This window comes from Pteropus vampyrus, unplaced genomic scaffold (genome assembly GCF_000151845.1).
Source record: "Pteropus vampyrus isolate Shadow unplaced genomic scaffold, Pvam_2.0 Scaffold471, whole genome shotgun sequence".
Taxonomy (NCBI): Eukaryota; Metazoa; Chordata; class Mammalia; order Chiroptera; family Pteropodidae; genus Pteropus; species Pteropus vampyrus.
In genome coordinates this window covers 239574-250763 of record NW_011889252.1, presented here as the reverse complement: position 1 = coordinate 250763, position 11190 = coordinate 239574, and the positions used below count along the sequence as shown (strand labels likewise).

At 51.6% G+C, this 11190-nt stretch overlaps 1 protein-coding gene across 6 annotated transcripts; it reads right to left on the bottom strand.

Moving 5' to 3' along the window:
* Positions 1 to 1819: 1819 nt before the first annotated feature.
* CUNH12orf80 (chromosome unknown C12orf80 homolog) lies at positions 1820 to 10555 on the bottom strand. Of its 6 annotated transcripts, none has more exons than XR_002777613.1 (3): positions 7960 to 8913; positions 7546 to 7650; positions 1820 to 2041 (listed from the first exon to the last, which is right to left on the bottom strand). XR_002777613.1 is itself a non-coding variant. In XM_023524530.1 (3 exons), exons 1-3 carry the CDS (start codon positions 8085 to 8087, stop codon positions 1843 to 1845), a joined length of 417 nt encoding a protein of 138 aa, XP_023380298.1. In that variant the 5' UTR covers positions 8088 to 8902; the 3' UTR covers positions 1820 to 1842. The 6 variants fall into 6 exon arrangements, 1 of the variants encoding a protein (XP_023380298.1); XM_023524530.1 differs by lacking the exon at positions 7546 to 7650 and adding an exon at positions 7257 to 7346 and having other exon boundaries at positions 7960 to 8902; XR_002777614.1 differs by lacking the exon at positions 7546 to 7650 and having other exon boundaries at positions 1851 to 2041; positions 7960 to 8180; positions 8523 to 8893.
* Between the last annotated feature and the right edge of the window lie 635 nt (positions 10556 to 11190).

The following is an 11190-nucleotide window of genomic DNA, read 5'->3' as shown; positions in this document are numbered from 1 at the left end:
TGTATTTACTCACACTTGTATGTGAGTGTGTGAACGTGTGAGTGCGAGAGTGTCTACTTTCTCCTCTGTGTGTGTGAATATGCGAGTGTGTAGGCGTGTGCTCTTCTAGCCCCGCGGAGGTGAGCGGAAGCTCCCTGCACCTTGCCAGCATTGCCTCACTCCTGTGACACAGCCACTAATGACTATTTGCCATTGTCTGTGTGATGGTGGCATCACCTGCACTAATGATAGTCTCCCCTGCCTAATGATCTGGCTCCTGCCCCATCATTTAGGAGCCACAGGAGCACTCTGGGACTGTGGCCAGAAAGATGTTGACGAGCTCAACACATTTCCCACTGGGATGCCAGTGGAGGTGGGGAGAAGCGTAAATCCCACCCTCCCTTAAGCCCTCTGGGTGTCCTGTGTGGGCTGGGAATTTTGGCCAGGTGAAGGCATTCCTGGGTGGGAGCCTAGAGTCTGGGCCCTGCCCTCCAACTCTGGAGGGGCTGTATGGCTGCTGCCTGGGACCCGATCTGCTCTGGGGCCACCCATGGGGCTGTAGCCACCCATGGGGCACTAGGTCTGGAGCAGCCCAGTCCACAGGGTCTAAGACAAGCCACACTTTGTGGAGTCCTACCACTGAAGCTTCATTTGCTGACCCCACCAAATTGTCTTTTATGATTGAAATGAAGTTACGACAGCCTCTGGACTCAGAAGGAGGAGCTGAGGAGGGGCTGCTGGTCCCTTTCTGTGAGTCTTCAGCAATTTGTTCATACTTTCTTACAGCTGTGAACCTACTCCATCCTATTAGTGTTTCCCACTTACAGGCCTGCCGCCTCCTACTGGTTAAGTTTATCTGGAGAAGCAGATAAGCCTAGTATTCCAGCTGGTTCAATAGGGACTCACTGAAGGTTTTCCCATTTAACTAATGCACCCCTGGAACTATCTATGTGACCTTGAAGTGACTTGCTGTGTCTTCCTCTGAAAAATGAGGATGCAATAGCACCTGCTTCAGGCTGATTTACGAATATCAACTTCAGACTTTACCATTCTCTTCAAATGTTCTTCTTATTGTGATCATTTCGCAGATAGGGGAATCAAAGTTCAGACCACTTAAGCAAGTCCACACAATTAGTAAGAGCTAGAGATGAGAACGAACCCCAGGTCTGTCTCTCCCTACATCCTGCTGTAGCGGCTGAGGGAAAGCCTAGGTTGGTGGAGACAGCATTGGCACTCAGCCTGGTTTCAGTGGCCGGGAAGAGGGAACTTGGTCTCAGAAGGGTTTGCAGTGCTCCAAAGGGAGAAGCTTCCCCTGAGGAGAAGCTGACCTCTTCTAGGTACTCCCCAGAGATTTTTGCCCTGTACAATCTTATCCGGGGCCTCCCTGGCAGTCGAGGCAAGAACTAGAACATGAGGAGAAGCTGCTCATTGTTTCTTCAGTGAGACTGCTTGATTATCAATAAGAAAAATAAATTTCAGGAAGGGAGATGTAATTTAGATTCCAGAGTCTTCCTTGGCACTCTTTAAGGGCAGGGACTAATCCTCCAGCAAAATGGGTTTAATTAACACTGAGGACTCTCACAATGAGCAATGACCATGGAAGATGTGGCTTTATGAGAACATCTGCAAAGTGGCACATAAACAAAGCACAAGAATATGGGGAAAACTCTGGAACTAAGTGCTGAGGGGACGCGGGACTAGGGGTGCTGTAAGTTAGGTGGAGTTGGCCAGGGAAGGCTTCCTGGAGCAGTGGGGTGTGGACCAGGCTGGGGAGGGACAGGCTTTCCTGGAGGTAGGGCAGGCCGGGGAGTAGCAGGCACCTCGCATCCCAGCGGCAGCATTCCTGAGCCATGCCCCAGAGCCCTAGCTCAGTGACCTGGTACCCTGGGAATTTGCCTTGCCTCCTGGATGGGGATTGTCCAGCTGTACGCCGGCCCAGTCCTCTTGGTGCCACCTGGAAATGACATGGAAATGTGGTGCGGCCTTGAGCCAGGTCTTCCTCTCCAAGGAGTTTGGTCCAGTTTGGCCTGTGGCCCATCCAGGTGCCTGCTCTGTGAGGGGTCTGAGGAAAAAGATGAGGGAGGAGATGAGAGAGGAGTGAGGGGCCACTGGGCCCTGCCCTCCTTCTTAGGCCCTGAGAGTGCCTTTAGGGAGGATGGCAGGTCCACAGTCTGGCTCTCCTATGCTCGGCTGCTTTAGGGCTGGCTCTGGGGCTGTGGGGCTGGGTCTGGACCTGAGGCGGTGAAGAGAAACTTTGGATTTACAGAGCTCCTGAGCAGGAAGGGCCCTCAGTCTATCTACTTCCTTTACAGAGAAAGGCCTGGAGGACCAGGAGTCTGGAGGGGAGGACAGAGTGTGTGTGAGTGTGGTGGCAGTGGTGGCGGAGGGACAGTCCCAAGATTTGAGGAAGAGGCAGTGCCCTGGTTTTTGAGGCATTCTCTGGAGTATGGGGTAGACAGGTGCACCGCAGGCCATAGTCCAAGGTGGTAGCCGCAGAACCAGCTCCAGCACTGGGTGGGTTGGGGAATAGGGGCAGATCTCGGAAGGCTCCCTCTGGGAGGGGTGGGCCGTGAAGCAGGGCTGAGAAGCAGGAAGGCGTAAAAGGGCTGCAGGGAATTCCTGGTGGGAAGAAGGAGGCCTGGGTAAGAAGCCTGACTGAGACGACAGTGCGACAGGAAGCAGAAAGAGAACCCTGAGAGACAGAGCTTTGGGTCCCAACTGAGGGCTTTGCCTTTGATAAGGAGGCAAATGGAGTCCTGTGGTCCAGCAGGGCTTCTGACTGAGCCCTAGATGCAGACAACTCTTCACCCCTGCGAGCATGAGGGCCAAGGCCCAGGGTCCCTACCTGCTCTCCTGTGCTGCAGCTTTTCTAGGAGCTGTAGCCTTTATAACCAGGGCTGGGGAGTGGGCTCTCTTGCCCCCTGTAGTGGATTTTGTGGTGGGGAGGGAGCATGTGGAGAGGGCATCCTGGGGTGAGCTGGTGAAGGAGGGGTTAAGGATGAAGACACTGGAGAACTTTGGGACTAGGGATGACTCCCAGTATGTCCTCACCTCTAAAGACGCTCTGAAACTGGGACAGAGGCATATATTTGGGGATTCATAGTCAGTTTATGACTGGCATTTAGATGCGTGTCTGCAGCAGCCTCAAGAATGACAGTATTTGGCCATTTATTTCCTGCCCAGCATTTAAACAGCAGCATTGTTCGGGGCCAGTAGTTTGGAGCAGAGAGACACCGAAAGAGATGAGAAGGGAGAGACTAACCCTTGGGGAAGAAGACGAAGCTTCTTCTCCCCTCAGCCATTGTCTTCTGGGGAGAGATGGGCTGCAGAAAGGAGGCTACTGGGCAACATGAAGGGGCCTGGAAGGAGGAGTCAAGATGGCGGTTCACTAGCCAAAGGCCACACATGGAGGCCAGAGGGACCTTGAGTCTGAGCCCTGTGGAGAGAGCTCTGTTGTTGGCCCTTGCATCTTGTCCTTGGGCTCTGTGCCCAGACCTTGCTGTCAGCACCTGCTCACTGAGCCAGCGCCTGGCAAACGCAGCAATGAGATCATGGGGTGGGGCAAATTGGCGGGCCCGTGATCTCTGTTGGAGCTGCGGCAGGTGCATGGCAGAGATCTGGACGTGGCGCCTCAGTAATCTTCCTCCTGGCCCTGTCCCCTCCCAGCGAAGTGGCTCTTCCAACCAGCCACTGTGGTCTCATCCACCTCAGTCCCAGACTGCAACAAAGATAGAACACTGGCTTGGTCCATGGACAAAGGCTTAAAGTTAGACTTCAAGAAGGACTTTCTACGCTAGAGAAGGGACGATGGGATAAGAGAAGGGGAATTTAGTTTAAGGACACTTGTTAATAACAAGTGTATATTCCTCACTGACGGCTTATTCTGTGTCCTGTTCTATGCTAAGCTCTTTGCAGACAGTTGTCTTGTAATCTTCACTGTGACTCTGCGGAACATGGAAACTCAGGCTAAGGTTTCACAGCCAGAAAACAGAGGGGCTGGCACTCTCGCACCCGAGTCTCCAGCTCTGAGATAAATCTTGAGGTCCAGTGAAGCAGACCACTGGAGGACCATGCGGGCTCCGAAGAGCTCACTCATTCCTTCATTTAGTATTCAACAGTGAACAAGACAGGGTTCTTCAGGGCAAGAGTTGGAGGTCAAACAGGCAGGAATGATAAGAAGTGAGTTCACATTCCTGAAGGTGGAAGTCAGCCGTACAGAGGTGGGTGGGCCTGTTTCTGTTTGGCACATCTTGAGTCAGAAGAGAAGCAAGTGCATCAGAACTGCAGCAAGAGAGAGCAAGGTGAGACAGCAAGACTTTCAGACTTCCAGGGCTGCGTGTCATGGTCATGTGAAGGGCGTGTTCTCTGGAGAGGGAGAGCAGTGTGAAGGGCCCAGTCTGGTGGTGGGGAGATGGGTGACCTGATTGCAGGTCTTTATGTATGTGTGTGTGTGCATGTATACACATATGTGTGTCTACAGTCTCTAGGGGTGCACTTTCTGCCCCAGCTAGCTCTGAGCCCTCCAGCTGAGTCTGTGCTGTCCTACGGGCACCAAAGGAAGGATTTCCCATTTGCTCATGGTCTGGAATGTACTCTCTATTTAGATGCAGTACTTTCTTGATTGAAGATCATTTTTGTGCCCAAATGCTTATTCTAGTCCTGAGACCCATGTCCTTACTCTCAGGAGGTTTTTTCTCTAAGGATCCCCATTCCCTTCCTCTTTCCTAAGGATGAACTGCGTGTAGGATTTCAGCTAGTATTGGGCATATCCTATTCCTTCCCCGTGAGCCCACAATTCCACCTTGACTCATTCACCCCTGTGTTCAGCTTCCACAGGACTGGACCCACTGTAGTGAGTCCCCACATGCTCACAGCACAGATGCATGGAGGAGGGGGATGCATGGATGACTCCCAGTGTGTAACTGGGGCTGGCCCTCAAGTATGCCCTGTCAGGTATTGGCTGCTGTCTCCTGTCGGCTCTTGGTGTGCAAGCCTGTGCCCCATGTCAAAGGGTCTGGCATCAGAATCTGTGTTTCAAGACCTGGTGGCAATACACAGTCAGAATGCTAGGATGTCAGTGCCAGGTGGGAACCCAGAGACCGTCGAGGCTCATATCCTTCACTTACAGACAAGGTACCCTCCCAGAGAGGAGAAGCCTTTGCCCAAGATCACGGAGTATTTTGGGGGACACTATGAGTCTCCTGACCCCATGCCACAGCCCTTTCCACCATGTCATGTTGCCTCCCTATGTCACATTGACAAGCTTCTCTCTTCTTCTCTTTTATCTCTTGTCTTTGTGTTTTTCTTATGCTTGCCCCATCTCAAGTTCACCACCCATCCAGACCCTGTAATTCCTTAAAGCCTAGCCTGGTGCTCCTCTACTTTGGAACCTACCTGATTTCTCTCCTCTACCTTCTTCTGCACCATTAACAGTATGTCCTGCTAATTCTCATTCCCTAATTGTCTGTAACACAAATTAATGCTTTATTAGTTGATGCTCTAATGACTTGGGTTCTAACCAGGCTCATTTGCTCCCCAGCGGCTGCGTGACCTTGGGCTAGTTACTTAACATTCTTAATTCTCTGTTTTCTCATCTGTAAAATGGAACAGGCATTTGAACTTGAGTACACAGCAGAAGCTAAGCTCAGAGGGCTGGACTTGGAAAATAGCAAGATTGAAATCTGAGGTGTGGTGGGTATGGATGGGGGTGATGGCAGAAAGGCAGGCAGAGGCCAGATTGTGGAGAGACTCAGCTGGGAGAGGTTATGCTATTGACAGTGGGGAGCCCTCAAGGCATTTTTGGAAGGGAAGTAATAACGCCCCACCTAGAGTTTGGGGTGGCCATGAAATGGAGTGAAAAAGGCAATAGCTTTGGAGCTGACAGATCTGGATTTGCATTTAGTTAGCTGTGTGATACTGCACAGATTGCTAGATCGCTCCGAACTTCCTTTTTCAATCTGTAAAATAAATATTATACTCACCCTGTAGACTTATGGGAAGGATGAAATGAGAAAACATCTATAAATTGCTTAGCTTGGAGTCCTGTACTTAGTAAGTGCTTAATGAGGGGTAGCCATTATTACTGTGCTGCTTTCGTCATCCTAGAGCACACGTCTGTCTGTCTACTGGTCTGGCTTTGTCCCTGGGTCTGTCGGGGCCTTGAGTAACAGGCTCATTCCTCACTTTCCAGTTTGGAGACTTTCCAAGGGCAGGGCCCGCATGCATATCTCCCTGTTCTAGCTATTCTGGGAAATGAAAGAACCGGGAAAGCTGTTGAGAAGAGGGTGATGTCACCCTATTGGGCCTCTGGGTGGCTCTGTAGAGTCCCCAGAGACCTGCAGGCAGGCAGTAGGGAGAGTGTCCAGGCCCTCTTGGTCAATCATTGATCTTACAATATCTGAGGGGATTAGGGCATACAGGGAACTCTGTGCCCCCAACTTTCCAGCTGGGCTGGCAACCCTACTATCCCAGCGATAGTCCTTGGGGCCTCAGGTGCTGCTGTGAGCCTGCTGCTGCCTGTGAACCCCGTGAAGAGGGGCAGGCGCAGGGCCCAGAGAGGGAGCAGCCCAGAGGGGTGAGGCCTGAGAGGAAACTAAATGTCAGCCACCCCATCCCTTTCCGAGTGTTTCCTTGACCTGCACTTGTGGAGAGGGGAGCCAGATACACCATCAATAAAATAAAGTCTAATAATTATTTGACAGTATTTATAAAATACCTACTAGGAGCTGAGCAGTGTGTCAGATGATGAGGGTAATCATTTGGCAAGGATTGACTGGGTCTTGCCTGAATAGAAGGGATGCTATACAGGGCAGACCTGAGTTGGGGCTCTGCGGGAGGGGGCAGGCTGAGGCAGAGGGCGGGGCTGGAGGAAGAGCAGGCCAGGGCCCTGACTGTGGTCTGGCTCCGCCACCTCCTCCCTTAAGGCCTCAAAATCTGGTCTGCTCCATAGGCCCCCATATAAGACATGCCACCTCTCCGGACCTCAGTGATCCCTTCTGAAAAATGGAGAGTACAATGCCCTTCACTCTGTCACTTGGAGTGTCAGATTAAGGGACAGTCACTGTTCTTCCATCTGGGCCTGAGTTCTGGGACACAGAAACCAAGAGAGGCAGAACCCATGGACTAAGGACCCCAGTGGCCATAAAACAGACTGAGGTGGGCTCTGGGCATAATGACCAGCTCTGGGATGCTCTGGTAGAGGCTGGAGGGAAGGGTTCTGGGTGTGTGCCTAGGGTGAAGAACCATTGGACAAGATCCTAGGCCCAGGGTCCCCTCACCTCCTTTGTAATTTGGGCTGCTTTCTCAGAATCTTCCAGCTTACCGGCCCCACTACACAATCCTGCGAGAGTGGGACCAGGCCTCCAGGGCTGAAAGGACAAGGAGGATGGATAACAGATTAGGCACAAAGGGGTAAGAACCTTGGACTTGCCCAGCTCTGAAAGTCTCCACATCTTTTCATTTTATAGCTCATCTTCTGACTCCACAGAACCCTGTATAGGCCCATGAAACTGAGTGAGTTGGGTTGAAGGATGCTCATACCCCAGTGGCCCCCCACTCCCAGGATACCTGCTACCTGGGTCTTATTGGAAGTGGTCCTCACGCGGGTATCAGGCAGGCAGCAAGTCGGGGCCGACAAAGGTGCCGAGGCAGAGTACATCCCTCAGGGGACTGCTGATAGTAGGAGCAGGGTGGAGGGTGGTCCAATCAGCCCAGGAGAGGGGAAAGGGGAACCTTACCCCCTTCGCACCCTTTGTGTTCCTCTCCCTGGAAAAGGCACTCTCTTAGGCTCATCACACCGTCTCCATGCACCCTCCCTCCCCTTCTCTTCTTCCTCCTTCCCTCTGGTTTCCTTTCCATCTCTGGTACCATCCTTTCCATCTCCCTCCATTTCTCTCTTCTCTTTCTTCCCTCCAGTCCTTCCCCATCTCTTGTTTTCCCCCCAGAGCCTCCTCATCTTCCCTCCAGTTCTCTTTCACTCACTCGCTCCACTCAGACTCCACGTTGAGTTCAAGCTGCCCATTCTCCCCTCCTGGAGACATCCCACACACTGCAGGGGGTCTGGGATGTCTTCTCTCTAGGCGTCCTCTTCTTGAAGACTGACCAGACATCAGCCTGAGTTCCCACGGTGCCACCGGCTGCCTCAGGCTGTGGGAGGACTATGCCTGAGGTCCCCTCTGTCCTTCGGATCCACTGGGCTGGGCCTGAGGACAAGGCAGCGGCCCCTGGAGGTGAGGCTGGAAATCGCAGCTTCCTGCCAGCTCCAATACCCCACTCCTTGCTCACATTCTCACCCCAGGCACCCTGAAGTTCACACTTGTTTGTCTAGGGGTACACATGAGTGTGTGAATGGTGTGTGGGAACTTAGGCATAGTATATCATGCATGCATGCACGTGTGTGTCTTGTGTAGGTGTGTGAGTTGAGTGTGTATAAACTGTCAGATGTCAGTGTCTGTCTATGTCTGTATGTGTAGAATGTACATGTGAATGTATGAATGATGTGTAGTCTCTGCAGACTTTTGCCTGTGTGTAAGCCCTTTGTATACCTGTGAGTACGTACACACGAGAGCACATGTGATAGTGGAAAGGCACATGTTTCTGTGGGTACCTGGAGGAGGTGAGGACTCGGCTAAGTAGGAGCTCATCTGTGCCTGGGAATACCAGTGAGCATGGGAATAGCATGAAGATGCGTGGCTGTGTGTGTGAGGGGGCTGTGAGTGTGTGCATGGGGCTGCTCTCACTGTCTGTGTGTACTTGTGTTTTCATTAAAGTGTAGGGGATAAGAGACCTCCAGGAGGTCTCTCAGGTCTGACTGTTTGGGTCTGCAGCACCATTGACACATGTGAGTAGTGTGGGAAGCCTAGGGGAAGCTGTCTGTGTGTGTGTGTGGAGACAAGTCCTCCCAGGCCAGGGCTGGGGCTGAGATAAAAGCAGAAGTATTTTGTGATTTATAAGCTTTTGAAGAAAAGCCTCAGCCCCGAGTTGGGCCCCAGACACAGTGAATTCCATGCATCTCTCAGGCCTGACATCACCCAGGCACCTGAAACCACAAGAATGAAAGGAAGCTGCCTCCCCTACCTGTCCACCCACCAAAGCCTGAGCCAGGGGAGAGTGTGCACATCACTTGCCCTGAAGCACATGCTGGGTGGAGGGGCACACTGCCCAGCTAATGTCCCAGTCCCAACCAGAGACCCCTCCCTGACCACCAAGGCAACATGTCAGCAGGCAGTTGGACACCTGTCTTTGCCTTGGTGGACCTTGGGTCCAGGTGCCCCCTTTCCTAGTTAAGCCTGGCTTCTCCAGGAAAGCTGAGTGGGCTTATTGTGGGCTGCCCTCCAGGATCAAGCAGCTACAAAGCAGAGGACAGGAAGCCCTCAATAAATGCTGAATGGAGGAATGAATGAACAAATGGTGGCTCCTAGAGGTGGACCTGTCTCTTCCCAGGGAGGTCCCTGAGAGTAAGTGGGTAGCAGTACTTAGTGCTGGGAGATTGGCCTTTGAATTCACCTCTGCATAATTCTTTCTGAACTTCACTTTCCTCCTTTCTAGAAAAGAGCAGAAATCCTCCACAGGATCATTATACCAATGAAATGTGGCACTGTGCCTGGTTTCTGGAACATGGTAGGTGCTTAGGAAATGATAGGCATCTCCTCCCTGAGAGCTGTCAGCTGCCCTGAGCCCTTCCACAGCTACTCCTAGAGCAGCTATGAGTCAGGTACTGCTGAGCAGCAGGGATCTTCAGGTTCCATTCTGGAAGCATGAGTCAGGCCCAGGTCAAGGAGGGAGGGAGGTCACAGTGGGGTCAGATGCTGGACTCAGGCAGGAGCAGGCACGCCACCTTATCAGGATACTTGATACCTGTAACTGGATCTCAGGAGCTGGGAAGGCCAGGCTCTGAGGCTGAAGTGAGCACCCCCAGGTCTGTGGGGCAAAGGTCTTGTTGAGGTGGGCTCTGTGATATCTAGATGCTTTTCAGATAAAACAGCCTCAAAAGGGACCCGGGAAGCCTTAGAAGGCATTGCTTTCACAGTTGCTGCTGCTGCTGCCTACTGGGACAGGACTTCCAGCCCTGGGGCTGGGCTCATCCTGGGGACTCCCTCACCGCATCAGAGATTCCAAATCCAGCTCGCCAGGCTTAGAGTCCTGTCTTGGTCCCCAAGAGCCTCTCTTCTTTATCTAGAGTCCAGCAGTCTCCAGTCAGGATCCAGATAAGCTTTCTCCAGGTTTTGATGAACATTTGAGACATAGAAATTCCTACTTTGAATTCTCTCTCCTGCACCCCTCACTCTGGGCAGGAAGTCTGTCTTTCCCCATCACTACAAACTGTGGCTATTCAGCACAATGGACAGCGCTCACCCACACGTGTGGTGGGCCAAGGTGGGGATCCCTTGCAATGGAAAATATTTTAGCCACAGTATAAATATCCCCAATGCTTGGCTTCTTATTTTTAGGAGCCATTGCTTCTTGGAGCCAGAAACTTATTGGTTTCTTAGCACAGAAAACTAAACACACCATTGTAGACATTCACATTCACAATGTGATTTAGGAGGAGGTGCAGGTAGAAAAATGGAGGGAAGTAGTGTGGAGATGGGGCTTCTGTCTGCACCCAGACATGCAGAAAAAGTCAATGAAAACACACACATACACACACAGAAGAGGAGAGAGAGAGAGAGAGAGAGAGAGAGAGAGAGAGAGAGAGAGAGAGAGAGAGCGCGCGAGCGAGCAATCACTCACTGAGCACTAGTTGTGGACCATCCCTTATTGGGAACTGGGAAGAAATAGATAAAAAAGTGTGACATGAGGTTGACTTTGTACGGTTCTTGACTTGTAGCGGCTCACAGTTGTGCAGAGGAGATCTGCTTCAATAAACATTTATTACTTTTCCATTCTTGGAATTTGCAGAACTATATCAGGGAAAACATAAAACCATTAAAGTATGCAAAAAAATGAAGCAACAGCTTTGCTGAGTGGAAAAAAACAGATCTCATAAACCCTCAGTGACTAGCCCTTGGAACACCAGCTTCTAGGGCAGCCCGTTCCTTACTTCATTCCTGCTGGGGACACAACATTGGGGAAATGGCATAGAGGTCCTAGGACAAGAGAGTTTGGTGGCTTTTTATGGATTAAATACACATTTATGTACCAACAAGATGACAGCGCCAGAAATCAAAGGCCGTCCTCTCTTCCCTCTCTCTCTTTCCTTCTCTTTCCTGA